Source organism: Podarcis bocagei, assembly GCF_964188305.1.
Source record: "Podarcis bocagei genome assembly, chromosome: 3".
NCBI classification, from domain to species: Eukaryota; Metazoa; Chordata; class Lepidosauria; order Squamata; family Lacertidae; genus Podarcis; species Podarcis bocagei.
In genome coordinates, this window is record NC_138127.1 from 73,287,995 (window position 1) to 73,304,467 (window position 16,473).

Here is a 16,473-nt window from a genome sequence, read left to right on the forward strand (position 1 = left end):
CATGCTTTCGCATCCCCATGCAGATGGGACATGATGAACCCCACTCTCTCTTGTTCATCTCTAAAGTCTTTATGCAGCAGTTGCAGTGCGCACAGTACGTCGGCTCTAAAGTTGGGATACTGTTGCAGGTTCCCATCGAAGTGAGAGACCAGCCCGCCTGTCCGTCTCGCCAACCCAATTCCCTCCTGCCGGGGTGTCTGCTTTGTCAGCACGTCTAACCTGACCTGGAGATCCCTGCAGGCGGCAGCTGCCTCCTTCTCTCTCTTCCTGGATGCGAGAACCTCGGCGTTCAGTTGTGCCACTGCTTTTCTGAGGTCCTCTATCTGCTGCTCAGCCGTCATGTCGTCTGCCGTTCGTGAGCTCGCTAGTAGGCACCTGTTTCTCTCCCCTCCTCGAGGCTGTAGATGCCCACAATGGAGAGACGGAGCTTACTGTCAGAGCTGCTTGAAGATCCTAGCTCACAGAGGATCACGCTAGCCAGCGATCATTAAGTAAAAGTCTTTATTGAATTACAGTTTCCATTCTCACGCTGCTGCGCGCAAACTCTACGTCTAGTAGCTAGATCGGCGAAGCTCCGTCTGAGTCTCCGCCCCGTGAGCACCAACTTAATATCCTAGCCTTGCTCCACCTTTTCCGCCTGACTGTCCTCCTCTGGGTCCCTCTACCCCCCGGGGCCTCCTCCTTCCGGGATTCTTCTGACGCTGACCCGGACCCTCCTGCCTCCTTGCGCCGGGCTTTAGGACCTGGTTCCCTTTCGGGGCTGCTTACTGCGCCGCCTTCCTCTGCATTTGAACTTGGCGCGCGCGCCCAACCTTCCACCTTCCTCTTAACCGTTTCTTCGCTCCCCGATGGAGGTGTGGCCACTCCTGACTCATGCCCTCCCTCCTGTGGTGAGCTGCCAGCGCTTCCCCCCTGGCTCCCTTCCTCTTCCCTGCTTCCTGGCGGTGACGCTGGTCCCGATTTCCAGCTGCTCCCCCCTGAGTCCCTTCTGGCTCTATCTTCCTGGGGTGCCCCCCTTGCCCTGGCCACTGGTGCTCCTTTCTGTGAATCCTCTGATTCACTGGAAAGACTAGGAGATCTCGGGTCGTCGTCATCACTCATCTTTTCTTCTGCCTCCTCCCCTTCGCTCTCTGTTTCCTCCCTTGCCCGTGCCTCTGCTCCTAAACCCCTGACAGGTGGTTTTGCAGCAGCTTGAAATAATCTGTTACGTGGTATGATAGCAGCATTTCAGGCCAGCTGTTTACCTGGTACACAGGTGAGACATCAAAAGAAAAGCTGCTTTACAAGCATATTCACTATGAAAGAGGTTATAAACAAAAGTTAGCAGAGATAAAATCTGTACCAGAGATGGAGCTGGTTAGAAGGGAAAATTTTATATCTTTTATATCTGATAAATTTATTTCTTTTTTTAGAGTTTGCATGGGTGGTTCTAGAGTTGACTGAAGTAGTTTTATTTTTTAGAGCTGGTGCTTCTGTACTTTATTCTGTTTTTACCATGTACACCTCTTCGATGGCTTTATGTTGTGAAGCAGTCTAGACATTTTAAAAAATAGTATATCTGAGAAATGGTAGATATACATGCTATATCTACAGATCCTACACTTATGATCCTTCAAACTACTTAAACATTTTCAAAATATAGCAAATATTTTAAGGCAGAATTTTTATTGTTATTTTATAATACAGAAAATATTTATACAAGTGCATACGAAAAAGTGAAAGAATAAAAATCAAATTAAAAGAATCCGAACAAAGAAGATAAGATGGAGCAAGTGAGTTCATGATGAGGAAAAATGTACATTCTTGAGTGTGACATCACATATTAGAGATAAGTCATAGTCAGTGCTATTATTCTAGAAAAGGAGGTGCCAGAACTCACCATAAGCACCTCCCTTGTTCTCTTATAATGGCAATGGTGCTCACCTGAGAGGTGCTGGAACTGAGTTCTGGCAAGCTCTAGCTAGAAAAAAAGGCCTGTTCAGTTATGAACATAATTCTTCTATAAATTGGCAAACATTTCTCTTAGGTCGACTAGGTCTGTACTTGTCTGAATGTGGGTGGCCTCTTATCAGATAAGTACCATCTCCAGGTGAACATCTGGCAATTCTAGAAAGCACATTTGAAACCCACCCACCCCTAGTGCATCGGTTATTGCTAGTGAGTTGCATACATTTGTAGAGTTCATGCAACTGACACTATATATTTCAGACAATTCAAATTGGAAAGGTTCAAGAGCCAAATACCCAATCTGGAGCAATAACCATGCATGTGGAGACAGAACATATCCAGGCACCGCCTGCCAAAAGTGAATTTGTAGTTGTCAGCTGCATTATATTAAATGGAGTCCCCCTTCAACCACACATAGGCAGCAAAGATGAAAGTGGTTCAATGGAACAGGAGGAATTAACAGACAGGCTGCTCTGGTACAAGGACTTGGAAGTTCAGGTTGCTTAGTGCTGCTAGAATCCTAACATCCTTGATGAAAGGCAAAGGTTTTGAATTAAGCGATGCATTCTTTGCGACATTATTAGAACTAAGTTCAGTGACTTACAGATGGTTTCCAGATACAAGAAGAATGAGAAAAGTGAGACAAATTTAGTAACAATATTAGCTGCAATAGAAGCTCTGCTGGAAGAGATCTGAACAAAGCACAGAGATGACAATTTTATAGTGCTGTTCCAAAAGGCATTAAAAACCAAAGACCTAGCCAAAGTGAATATGTGGAAACTTGTTGTTCCTAAACTCAAAATCGCACTGGGTTAACAAGACAAAGCAAAACTAGGAACATGCTTGGCAAGTCAGCCTTCACTTTTGCTTCTCACAAGCCAAACATGCACTTTGACAGGCTCAATCCTGAAAAATCCCACTTACTTACAGAAGTGCTGATAGTTGTTTCCCTAGATCTTTAATGCAGTACTTTCTGAAGGAGTTTCACTTCCACTGAAAGCAAAGCAGAGCAACAATATAGGGGGGGGGGGGTTGGATCATAATAGCTGTCCCTGTTTCCAAGACACTTTTTAACTAGGTGAATTATTTCAAACAGCTGAGCTAGAAACCATCCAGCATGCTGGGTTCATGTAGGCAGCCATGGCTCAGTGCAATATCATAAACACAAAGGAATCTGAGTTCTTCTAGAGTTCAAAAGAGTGTAGTGTTCATGCTTCCACAGTGACACAGAAACTTCCCAGAAAGTGTGCTGCAGTTTGAATGTCTCTGAGAACAAGCAGGTGAACCTTCCCTATGATTTTGATAAGCGGCCAGGATGTTTCAAATCTGTACTTTGGAAGCCACGATGTTACAGTCCATTTTGTCCCAAGAAAGATGAGCAGTCACAAAATCACATCTGAACTTACACTGACCCACTTTGGAAAACCATCAAGGTTTCATAAACCCTTGTTTATGAAGCCTGGAGAAAGTGTCATCGCTTTGGTGCAAAATCCTGGCATGCATCACACCAGAGTTCTTCACTGCATTTGAATCTGGGAACATTGGCTTAATGCCAGTTAACAAAGTAGGAAAATAAGCTAGGATGTAATCCTGCTTGCATCAGGGAGGAAATCAGCACAGTTTTCAAGCAAGGTGTCAGCAGAGTAAGCTAAATAACCCATTGTTCAGACAATGGACTGACTATAGGCTGCCTTGAAAGTATTTATATCCAGCAAGATTCCGAAAAGGCTATTACTTGTCTTGGGGGGTACAGGCATAGCAAGTAGCATTGTCACTATCTCTGAGTCTCTTTCTGGACTAAATCTGTTGCAGGAGTGGAGTAGCAGAACCTAAAACAGCCTGTCAATGATGAGAAAACAAACCACAAGGTTTATTACTGGTTGCAGGAGACAAACCATAAGTCTAGGTTCAGATGTAGTGCTAAGCCAAAACATGACTTAGCCTCCGGTAGTGCAGCAGAATCAGGGGATGTGTGCACTAGCTATAATCTTTGTTCTGAGAACTTGCACATTTACTCATTTTTGTTACACCATGGCTTAGCTCAGAGTTGTGTTCAAACTGGGCCATTGTGATGCTGATAATTGCGAAGCTTTTCATTGTTTCAAAATCTGATGATAGCATTAATTGCTAGTTGCCCTGGAAGTCCCACAGGCGATGTAAGATGTGCAACACACATTCCTTTGTTAATTAATAAATAAAGCAAAAATGAATGATGCCACACTGTTTTCTGATTAACCTTTAACCAGTTTGGGAGATTTAATAAAAAGCTATATTTTGACATTCAAATTATTAATTTTGGATTTGGGCTTTTTCTTAAAGATTACATATATTTTAGGAAGTTACATATTTTAGTCTGTTGTTTGTAAACAACAATTAAAATCGGCTGGCTATTCACTTTACAAGACAATGATCCAGAATAGCATTTTCAGCAGGAGAAAACCTGTATAAGGAAGGTGAGAAGTTGCCAGTTAAGTGCTCCATTAAATGAAATTTCCCTGAACTTAAAAAACCAATGACTCAGCATAAAATTTCAACGATGCCTGAGTAAATATGAGATGAATTAGTACTGCTGATACATCATGAAGATTTGCATCCATGCTCTTATGCCTAAAAGGTAGGAAAATAAACCTTGCCCCAAAAATCTTTTTCTTTCCTTGTTCTGCTAAACTTCAAAATAAACATGAGACATAAAACTGCTTATAAAATGCTGAATTAATACCAGCTTTTATTTCAAGATGAAAAACAACAACCCAGAAAATAGAGCTCTAAAAAAAGATGTTGGCATATTTATTCTAGAATTGCTTGGCATTATATACAACAGGTCCACTACAACAGCTGCAGTCCAGAAAAGCTATAATGTCAACCTATGTAGACTGAATGCATATATACTGTACATGTTCATCACCTGGTAAATATAACATTCTGTGTTGTCCTCAATTTGTGATCATAATAATCAAGTATGTTGATTTCATTTCTCTTGACTATCTCAAACACAATATTTTTTCAATGCACGCACTTTGCCTATTCATCAGATACAAATCATGAAATATGAATCCATGAAATATGAATCCATGAAATCATGAATATGTGAATTAGCCCTTGGGAACATACAGTTTATGGACTTAATATACAAGCATTAATAGCATGCATCCCAAGTCCAAGAGAAGAAAGATAATTTCTGTAATCAACGTATCCTAAGATGTTTGAACAATTTACGAGAATGAAGTATAAAAAAAAAAGCTAGTTTAAAGGGAACGTAAATGTCTCCAAATCTAAATGAACAGCAAGATGACACTATTTCTACCCCACCTGCAGGCTTAAGGTGAAAATCTTGACAAACCTGCCTGCAAGTTTATTAAATTGCAGTGCTGTCATCCTATTTTAAAAAATCTTACCAAAATTCAATATATTTTATCCGTGAATTTTTAGCATAACATCCTTTGAAAGGAGAATAAATTAAATGGGCATTCTTGAAAAAATCTAAAAATCCCCAATCAAAGAGAGTTGGATTTCGTTAATGCTTTATTATAAAAACCTGAAATATTAAGTAACAATGATATAATAAATGTTATTATTTCTTACTCTTCTATGCAGTGCTTTTCTAAGCATGTGTACTGAGAAATAAGTCATGGGATTAGACTTAATTCTGGGTAAACCTCTGGGTAAATATAGAAATACAGACTTATTTTTCATATTATATTGTCTCATTTTATTCTCATAATTCCTTATTTTTTTGGTAACTGAATTGTTTTTGTTTCTATTGTTTCTCTCTCTCTTTTCATAAGACATTTGTTTTTCTGTTAGCCATCCATTTTCTTGGTGCTCAGGCTTTTAAATTGCCATATAATGGTTATCAAAACGACTCTTCCCTAGAGTCCTTCTGATAGCTTTCCATCTTTTCCTCAGAACGATTAATTTCTTATTAAAAATATTATTTAAACTCCCCTTCTTTCAAAAGTAACACCATGGATGCAACAAAAACATGCTTTTCCCCAAACCATCTCCTGTTTATGTGGAGACACTTTTAGGGCTATATTTGAGAAGTGCCTCACTTTCTCTAGATTAGGACTATTATGGATAGACCTAAGACCTCGGAGTCCAAAGTTATAAGATTCCTGAGCTGTTGCTTTTCTATTCTGGTTTTCATTTACGCCTGAATAAGAAACCACAACATAGTTATTAGATTTTATCATAACTGTTTCTCAAGTGCTACAGCAGCAACATTCTTAGTACTTGGCCAGTCACCAAGTGTAAAGGATATTTACTTAGAGAATACTATGCCGATAAAGTGAAGTTTAGCTTCACTGAATTTTAACTTCAAAGATACTATAAAACTGACCTGCACAACATAAATTCTTCAGGTTGACTGTGGCCTCATTCCAGTCCCTTGCAATCCCATGAGAGAATTGCAAATACCTATTGTTCGTGGCCATTCCCCACATAATTACGTAAACCTCTAAGGCATGGCCAAGCCCATCAAAAATGGGGTATGAATGAGAGAATGCCCACATCACTATGTCTGAACTGGTCCTTCCGTCTTATGGAGGGAGCAGCATCAGTTTCTCCAGGTTACTTGCATCATTTAAATTGCTTTTCATGTTAATGGGAATGGGATGCAGAAACAGATCATAAAGACATTAGAAGAAGGAAAAGGGGTCACAGAGAGATGTAGTGGGGAAATAGAAAAGAGGTAACATAGATGCAAAGAGAGACCTATGGGAGTGAAGAGGGGGAAGGAGTAATAAGAGGGGGTCAACAGTGATCTATGGATGTTGAAGCAGAAAGAGAGCTGGTAACAGACCTAGCTCTCACAAACAGCAGAAAACATGACAAACTACTGGGCAGTGATACTTCAGACTGCAGGTGAGGACTTGCACGGCTGAATGATTTTCCATGTTTTTTAAAAAATCTCTGAATATAGAAAACTATATGTCAGAGGAAAGGGCCCTTGCCTATCCTTCTCCTTGACATGCAGATTTCTACATCTGTGACATTTCCTGTTCAATGAAACATTTACCTGAAATGAAGCATTACCATTCAGACATGGGTTTCCTGCTTTATATGCTGTTCACGAAAACCAGATCTGAGAGTGGGCAGTGCAGAGGGAGAGAGATACAGACAGTCAGACAGATACACAGTGCATAGAGAAGTTGTCTTACAAGGCACAAAGGGAAGACCTATTAAAGAAAGGGGTCCAGATCAAAGACAATGGAGAGAGAGAGAGAGAGAGTTCCTACTGGTAGAGAGGAAAATACTTAACATGGAATGCAGAGAGACCTGTGGGTGAGGAAAGAAAAGAAGGGAGGAATCATTTGGGGGATAAGTGTGAAGATGTGTGGAGTGGGAGGTACAGTGAAGACATGAAAATGCAGAGAAATTGAAACTGGAAAAGGTAACAGAAACAGGTCAAAGGAGACGCCTATGACTAAGGAAACAGAAAAAGAGGGGGAATCAATAAGAATACTGACTTATAGAAGTGAGGAGAAGAGCACAGAAGAGTAGACCACTATGTGTAGTGAAGAAGAGTTTGGATTTGATATCCCGCTTTATCACTACCCTAAGGAATCTCAAAGTGGCTAACAATCTCCTTGTCCTTCCTCCCCCACAACAAACACTTTGTGAGGTGAGTGAGACTGGGAGACTTCAGAGAAGTGTGACTAGCTCAAGGTCACCCAGCAGCTGCATGTGGAGGAGCGGGGAAGTGAACCTGGTTCACCAGATTACGAGTCCACTGCTCTTAACCACTACACCACACTGAGGGAAAGTTTAACAGAAAAAGGGTTTAGAAATGATAATAATAATAATAATTTTATTATTTATACCCTGCTCATCTGGCTGGGTTTCCCCAGCCACTCTGGGCGGCTACATACAATATGATTAAGGATTAAAGACGAAAGGATTAAAGAGAGACCACTGAGCTAAATGCTTTCCCCAAGGCTAACAAAGTACTACAGTCCTCTTGGACCAATGTCCCCACTGTGGAAGGATGTGTGGATCCAGAATTAGCCTCCATAGTCACTTACAAACTCATTGTTAAAACCGTGTTTATGGAGGACAATCTTACTAGGCTACGAGTGATTGCCGAAGAAGAAGAAGAAGAAGAAGAAGAAGAAGAAGAAGAAGAAGAAGAAGACAGTCCTCTTGGAATAGTAAAATTGTAAATGTGTCCCTCAAATTTATTTGAGTTGTACACTTGTTATAAATCCACATGCATACAATTAGGTTCATTCTAAATTTGCATCTGAGTGAAGCATGCAAAAATGTTTTGTCCAATTAAATGGACAGCTTACTTGGTTAGTGTGCGGATCTGATAATGCCAAGGTTGCAGATTTGATCCCCTTATCATATAGCTGCATATTCCTGCATTGCAGTGGGTTGGGCTAGACAGTCCTCAGGATCCCCTCCAACTCTACAATTCTATGATTCTATGATCATGTCTCAGGTTCGAAGATCACCCCATGACTGGATGCCTAGACAGGTTCTCAACATAATCTCTGAGTGATTCAAATATAGTCATAGCAGATATTCCTCTCCATTCTGTTTCATTCATATTTATATTAGAACTAGTCCATTGCATATATATGAAACTGATTGGTCTATTAAAATATACATGGTTCCTTTAACCTTCAAAATGTATACAACCTAAAGATCAGCACTCCTTGAAATTATAGCTGTACTCATTCATTGAAAGACACTGTAGTATCACCAGCGAGTATAGCTAAGATTCTCAGTGTCTCCCAAGCTTAAAAATACCATACTCCTTAACATAATGTAAAATGTCATAACTACATTTGTTGGTATAAAATTTGTTCTAATAGTTGTTGATTAAAGCAATTAAAACACATAAAGTGAGAAAACAGAGTTTAGTAACCTGTTCTCAAATTTATTAATGTAAACCAAAATTATTTGATAGCATGCTTGCTATGACAAATTCTCAGTTATTTCCATGTTGCTTCGCTTGGACACATCAATTTATGGCATGATCATGAAGAAGTATTTTAGACTCAGGGTTGATACACTAGCAATAGTTTTAATGAACAAAATTTACTTTCTATGCCTATTTATTTTCCCTTATGCTGCTGTTTTTGCAGAATCCCTGCCAATAAATTCATTTGCCATGGCATTAGAGAAATGTGAACCCCAAAAGATTTAGATCTCTCAAAAGAAATTTAAATGGTCCCCTAGGCAAATATTCATGGAATGTTTTTGAGGTACTCATCCAGAGCTGGTACCAAAATCTTGTTCCAGGACTAATGGAAAATCTATGCTCTTAACAAACATCATCTGATCAACCACTTTTTAGTCTCAGAATTCCAAAAATAACCCTCAGGGCTAAGTGATGCCAATGCTGTTGTTCTGAACTCATGGAAACATTGGGGAAATGATTTTCTCTGTAACGATGGGCAGATAAAATGGCCTAAAATGCCACTAGATGTCACTCTAGGAAGCGAATCAAAAGCATTATACTAGATATACAGATGTGGGTTGTTTCAAATTTGAAACACAAATATTCAAAAAAGCCGAATATACCATAGCACTGAAACAAAATTAAATGTGTGAAATACTAAGAAACTGCAGCTCTTGTTCAATTTTCATTCAAACCACAACTAGAACTGGTTTTGTTCCTTGACTGGAAACCTATTATGGTATATTCTGTTCTTTAGATGTCTTCATTTATCCAACAAAAATCTGAAATCTTTGACCGCATTATCAGAACTGAAAGAGACTGACACTTTCATAAAGGTGTGTGAATTAATAATAATAATAATTTTTATTTATACGCCACCCTACCCGGCTAAAACCGGACTAAAAGTGGCTAACATCAAATGTATAACACATTAACATAAAATCAGGCAATCAATTAAAATACATCCTAAAATCAGATCAGGATCAGAATAAAATCCAAGCAGATGGCAACCTGCAGATTAGGGTTGGGGATTTTAAATGCTCACCAAGCCCAACTGTTTGTGCTGAACTTATATGAGCCTGTAAGAAAAATTGGGAGGCCACTTTCATGCAAGTTCTTATGAAAGGGGAGGGGGAGTCAGACTGAACCAAAGGCCTGGAGGAACAGCAACGTCGTGGAGGCTCTGCGGAAAGATGTCAAATCCCGCAGGACTCTGGTCTCTTGTGACAGAGCATTCCACCAGGCCGGGGCCATTGCTGAAAAGGCCTTGGCCCTGGTTGAGGCCAGTCTAATCTCCCTGAGGCTCGGGACGTCCAATATGTTATTGCTTGCGGACCATAAGGTTCTCCGTGGGGCATACCAGGAGAGGCGGTCCCATAGGTACAAGGGTCCTAGGCCGTATAGGGCTTTAAAGGTTAAAACCAGCACCTTAAACCTGATTCTGTACTCCACCGGGAGCCAGTGCAGCTTGTATAGCACTGGATGAATGTGATGAAACCACTAATGCTATTTGAAGCTGCAGCAACAGAGATATAATGGGAATTACAGTGGTGCCCCGCAAGACAAATGCCTCGCAAGACGGAAAAGTCGCTAGACGAAAGAGTTTTCCATTTTGGAGGTGCTTCGCAAAACGAATCTCCTATGGGCTTGCTTCGCAAGACAACAATGTCTTGCGAGTTCCTGCTGGGTTTTTTTTCCCTTTCCCCCCCTTTTTCTAAGCCGCTAAGCCGCTTATCAGCTGATCCGATCAGCAGATAAGCCGCTAAAAGCAGCTAAAAGCCGCTAATAGCGCTAAGCCACTTATCAGCTGATCCGATCAGCAGATAAGCTGCTAAAAGCCGCTAAAAGCCGCTAATAGCGCTAATAGCACGAAGCCGCTTATCAGCTGATCCAATCAGCAGATAAGCCGCTAAAAGCCTCTAAAAGCCGCTAATAGCGCTAAGCCGCTTATCAGCTGAGCCGATCAGCAGATAAGCCGCTAAAAGCCGCTAAAACCCGCTAAAAGCCGCTAAAAGCTGCTAATAGCGCTAATCTGCTAATCCTTCAATGGGCTTGCTTCGCAAGACGAAAAAAACCGCTAGACGAAGAGAATCACAGAACGGATTCTTTTCATCTTGCGAGGCACCACTGTAATAGTACCACTCTATTCTGCCTTAGTCAAACCACATATGGAGTATTGTGTCCAGGGGTGGACCTAGACATAGGTTAAAAATGCTATAAATAAGTCAGAAATTAAATAGTTCAAATATCCATCTTCAAATATCTCAAGGGCTGTCACATGGAAGATGGAGCAAGCTTGTTTGCACCCGCTCCATACACAAACCAATGGATTCAAGTTACAATAAAGGAAATTTCTGATGGTAAGAGATGTTCTACTGCGGAACAGACTGCCTTGGAAGGGCAAGGAAAGACAATTAAGGAAATCTGTCTTAAAACTTTTTTTAAGGCTGAGTATGAAGGTTTCCTGAAATGAGAAATCCACATCCAAAGCATGTCCATCAGGGGAAAAGAGATCATCATTATTCAAAATAGAAGTAAAGTATCTCCATAGAGAGGAAAGTTTTAAGTAAGAGAGGCAGCTGGAAAATGTTAACACCAAGATTTCAAATGGAAATTAGGTTTCATTTTGTATTGGGATTTTTCCACATAGTCTTAAGTAGGTTTACTACCAAGCAGTTTTCATTCACGGATGTCTTGATGTCTTTATGGTGATCAAGGAAGCCATTAGGAGAACTTACAGCTGTTTCTGTCAGACTGAACACACATATACAAGAGAGGCATGCAATGATCGCCAATCTACACAGCAAACATCAGGCTATGATATTACAATGAATGAATAAAAAAAAACATATAGAAGATATTCACTGTGGTTATCAAAACAATCTTGCATATGTTATAAATGTGATATATGAACATTTAAGGCCTGCCTTATGTATGAAGGACAATTATTAGAAACTGCAGTGCTCAAAATTTCAGCTGCCACCCAGCAGCTCTATGCTGTCATCTTTATTTAAATCAAGTAACCCATTATTTGTTTCTGTGAAGAGTGAAGAGTAATTAAACATTTGCGAAGGCTCCACATGTTTCTGGAGATGTTTGGAAACATACAGAGTGCACATGTTTTTATATCTGCTCTCAAAGGCTGCGGTGTTACAGTTCAACCCAGGACAACATCTAAGCAAAACAAACCCAGGCATAAATCAATATGGCTCCACTGAAGCCAGGGGACGAGATCCTCAGCTTGTGGAGAAGTGTAGCCCCAGTGAGGTCAAAAGGCCTAATTCTTCAGCTGCTGTCACTAACCACGGTGATAAATTTGTTTGTGAGGAGAGAAGAGGCCATGAAAACATTGCCGCGTGACCATTGAACAACATGAGGAAAATGCCTCCAGTGTAGCATGAAATGCACAGGGGGCAGAAAGCCCATAGCCAAGAACAGGAGGATTGCAGGCAACAAGCAACTATACATTTGTGTGGAGGGAACAACCTTGTATGGAAAGAGCTAAGAATGGCTGCAACAAAACTCACCTTGAGCTGCTTTCTGCATGTGCCGCTGGGTTATCTCCTCTTTCAAATGATCTGTGTAAATGACAAAGTACATTTGCTCAATAAAGTAAATAAAATAACTTGACAAACAATTTTCATGCTTTGTACTCTCCTGCGGAGCCAGTGCAGGCATATATTCCATTGTCATTAGCGATCTCCCAAACAGTCTTTCTTTATCTTGTCAATGCCAGTACTATTTAGAATTTATTTATTGCGTATCTCAAAGCACTGGCTTGGTCATTGGCTCTGAAAATTCAGTCCCAGGATGGCAGCACAGCCACTTTCATGGAACTGCAGCGTCCTGCAACTTTATAAAGCCAAGCAGCGTGGAAGACAAATGGACTAAGAGGAACTCATTCATAAAACTAGCAATGGAAAACTGCTATTAGTCATTCACTCAGTCTCATAACCAGCATTTAAGCAAGTTACGCTGAAATACTTGAATGTTCCAAGGGCAATTGTAAATGCCAGATGCAGTATATTTTCTAAAAGTTTCAGTGCTCGATATAGGAATGTACCAACGCCTTCTCAAGCAGAAGGAGTAGATGAAGCCTTCATCTTAGTGAATATCCTGTCACAAGCTGTGCCACCTTGATCAGGAGTCCATTTCCTGGAGTCTTCACATTAAAGTCAGGGCTGGGTTACAGACATGGCTCTTGGACTGGCCTCACAAAAAGATGCTGTTTGTATGAATTGGTACTGTTCATATTGCCCAGCTCCCATGAGGTCCCAGGCAGCCTGCAATGCATCACTGTATGTTTTTTACCTCTGTTTCAACTGATCCTAACTCCTGAGTATAAAGACCTCCTAGAACTGTAGGTTAATTTCCAGTCTGGGCGGGAACAGTTACCATCCAGGTATAGGGTAGTATATAAATTCAGTAATTAATAATAATCTTATTCCCTAATGGCCACTGAACAAGTTCAGCCCATTTTCCTCATGCTCTCTCCCTGAACAAAACATGTAGTATGAAACTGAGGTCTGTCGTAAAGGGGCAAGATCATTGAGTTGTCAAAGATATACAGTCAAACCCTGGTCAAACTGCAAGAAAAATGGAACTCATTTAGAGGGGAGAAAATCTAAATATTCAGTCAGGATACAAGTCTTAAAAACATTAGAATATATATATATATATCTCAAAGAATTCAGGTATGTTTTGGGGTGTCTTCACTCTAGTACTTTACATCAAATTGTTGCTGGATGAAGTAGTCATAGCTTGAAAGGGGTCAAAACCACATCTTAAGAATTCTATTTTAAATCATTTGTTGTTAGTGCTGCAAGACCCACACTAGTTTCAATTTTCCTGGGGGAAATCCATGATAAATGTGAGAGCACAAAAAATTCTAGGATATTTTAACTACAGCTGCCCTCCTGAAAAGAAATAGTTGGCTAGAATTTATTTTTATTCTATGTGTTACATGAGAATGAACATATTTTATAACAATGTACACAAGGGAATAATTTCATGAGAATCTATACATAAGCAGGGGTGGAGAAGAGAGGAGGCCCAAATGAGGAGTGGTCTGAAAGACATGGGAACAGGGGATAGCCATAATATTTTCACAGCAGGATGTGAGAGAATGATTGAAACTGTATCAGTGGGAAATAAATGTATTGGTAAGATATAAGTGAGCAAATAATTCCATTAGGGAGAAGGCAACAGTTCTGATGATGAAGAGGTAGTTCTGAAGCATGAGAGTCATTCTGGACTCACAGTGGTCCATGCAGGTGCAGGCGCCGAGGGCAGCTGTCTACCAGCTCCATCTGGTACGCCGGCTGAGACCCTACCTGTCTGCACACTGTCTTGCCAGGGTGGTACATGTTCTGGTTACCTCCCACTTAGTCACTTGGGAAGACAGGTGAACTAATATCAATGTACTGGATGAAGCAAAGATCAGCAGTGTTGAAGCAATGATTCTTCAACATCAACTTTGTTGGACTGGTCATGTTGTGCGGATGCCTGATTATCGTCTTCCAAAGCAACTACTCTATTCCGAACTTAAAAATGGAAAACGTAATGCTGGTGGTCAACAAAAGAGGTTTAAAAACTGTCTCAAGGCAAATCTAAAAAAATGTAGTATAAACACCGACAACTGGGAAACACTGGCCTGTGAGTGCTCCAGCTGGAGAACAGCCTTTACCAAAGGTGTCATGGACTTTGAAGACACTCAAACTCAGACCGCAAGGGAGGGACGTGCTAAGAGGAAGGCACACTTGGCAAATCCACACCATGATCAACTCCCGCCCAGGAACTAATGTCCCCACTGTGGAAGCATGTGTGGGTCCAGAATTGGCCTCCACAGTCACTTACGGACTCATTGTTAAAACCGTGTTTATGGAAGACAATCTTACTCGGCTAAGAGTGCTCTCCAAAGAGAAGAGAAAAGACTTAGACTACTGTATTGCACTCTATGTGGGGCTACCTTTGAAGGTAACTTGGAGACAACAACTAATCCAGAATGTAGCAGCTAGACTGGTGATTGGGACTGGCTGCCGAGACCATATAAAACCAGTCCTGAAAGAACTACATTGGCTCCCAGTACATTTCTGAGCACAATTCAAAGTGTTGGTGCTGACCTTTAAAGCCCTAAACAGCTTTGGCCCTATATACCTGAAGGAGTGTCTCCACCCCCATTGTTCAGCCTGGACAGTGAGATCCAGCTCAGAAAAGCCTTCTAAAATCTTCAAGGCTGGCTCAGCAAATTACCAAAAATGCTGAAGCAGAGTACATAAGTTAGAATCATATTTAACTTTTGATTTTCTTTTGCCAAATTGCTTGTTTGATGCTTTTGTGTCTCTGTGATTTACCAGGAAAAACATGTTTGGTTAAGTGCTCCAGACTGGTGAAACACCACATGCCCAGACACTTGTGTAACATCAATAGTCTGTAGAGCAGTAGGAACTTGAGAAATTGGAAAGACTTCATTTCAAGAGGATGTGGGCCACAGACCTGTCATTACAGTGCACCCTCCTATGTTGTCTCTTTAAGCAGATCCCCCTAGATTGGATGAAAAACTGTTTGTAGGGGGCTGGTGGTACCTACTTATAAAAGAGGATATTCAAATCTTGCTGGATGAGTAGTTTAAACAAAGCAGTCAGGAGGAAAAGGAAAGCATTGTACCTGAAGATAATAGCAGCTTTGATGGTTAGGCTGCAAGACTGACACACACACACACACACACACACACACACACAAACATATATATATATATATATATATGAATGTCTCTTTCTCTGATATTCTTAATATTATGGTATTACACAAACAGAAACAGATGTTTGACAGAAAGATGTTTGAAAACCCCAAATTCTGACTCATATGCTTTGCTATTTACAGTGCCTGCTCAATTAAGAAGAAGAGTCAGTTAAATTAAAGCTCAATCCGCATTTAGAACTTTGAAATGTTTAGAAAACAATTGACTCGAGAACATTTTCCAAAAGAATAAACAGAGTTCTTTAAAAAACAACAACACCCCTGCTTATGTCTGCTTTCCAATGATTTGACATTTTGTTAACTAGTATGTTGCATGTAATAGCAACCTTATTTTATCCTGAACCAAGCTCCCCCCAAAATATTCCTCATACTGTGATAACAGCATTATGAGCTAGCCACATTCATATACACTTATAATAAACATGTCATTTAAAAACAACCATAATTATTTGGTAACCTTGGAGGCTTTTTGGATAACAGCACATAATAGATTATGACTGAACTGTCTCTACTAGGATAACTTTTCTTAGGCTATTTAAATTTGTTATTTATTAAAGGTTCAGCAAAACATTGCTTTGCTGACAATGAGAGCAAAGTAGGAAGTCATATGTCTTTTTTGATTGATGAGTTTAGTGTTATAATTACTTTGCAATTTGACTGTGCTGGAAACAGATCAGAGATTAAAACTTCTGGACAACATTTAAATGCCTATGAATAATAACAAGGCAGGATTGACTTAATGATTGCTTTGGGGCAAACACTTCTCCTGTTCTTGGTTTGGCACTTAGCATCCAATGGGACGAAAATGGAAGGGCTCTCAGCAACCATTTGATGTGGCCCATCACACCCTCACTCTGGTC

At 40.4% G+C, this 16,473-nt stretch overlaps 1 protein-coding gene across 8 annotated transcripts in view; it reads right to left on the reverse strand.

The window, feature by feature from the left end:
• The window catches only part of KIF6 (kinesin family member 6), a 156,325-nt gene that overhangs the window by 27,293 nt on the left and 112,559 nt on the right, over positions 1-16,473 (reverse strand). For all 8 annotated transcript variants that reach the window (XR_014005924.1, XR_014005925.1, XR_014005926.1 and 5 more), the window contains exon 16: positions 12,382-12,432. Coding sequence is in view for 1 of the 8 variants with exons in the window: in XM_081186405.1 (XP_081042531.1) it covers positions 12,382-12,432 (51 nt within the window). In the remaining 7 variants the exon portion in view is untranslated. The remainder of the gene's footprint in view (positions 1-12,381; positions 12,433-16,473) is intronic.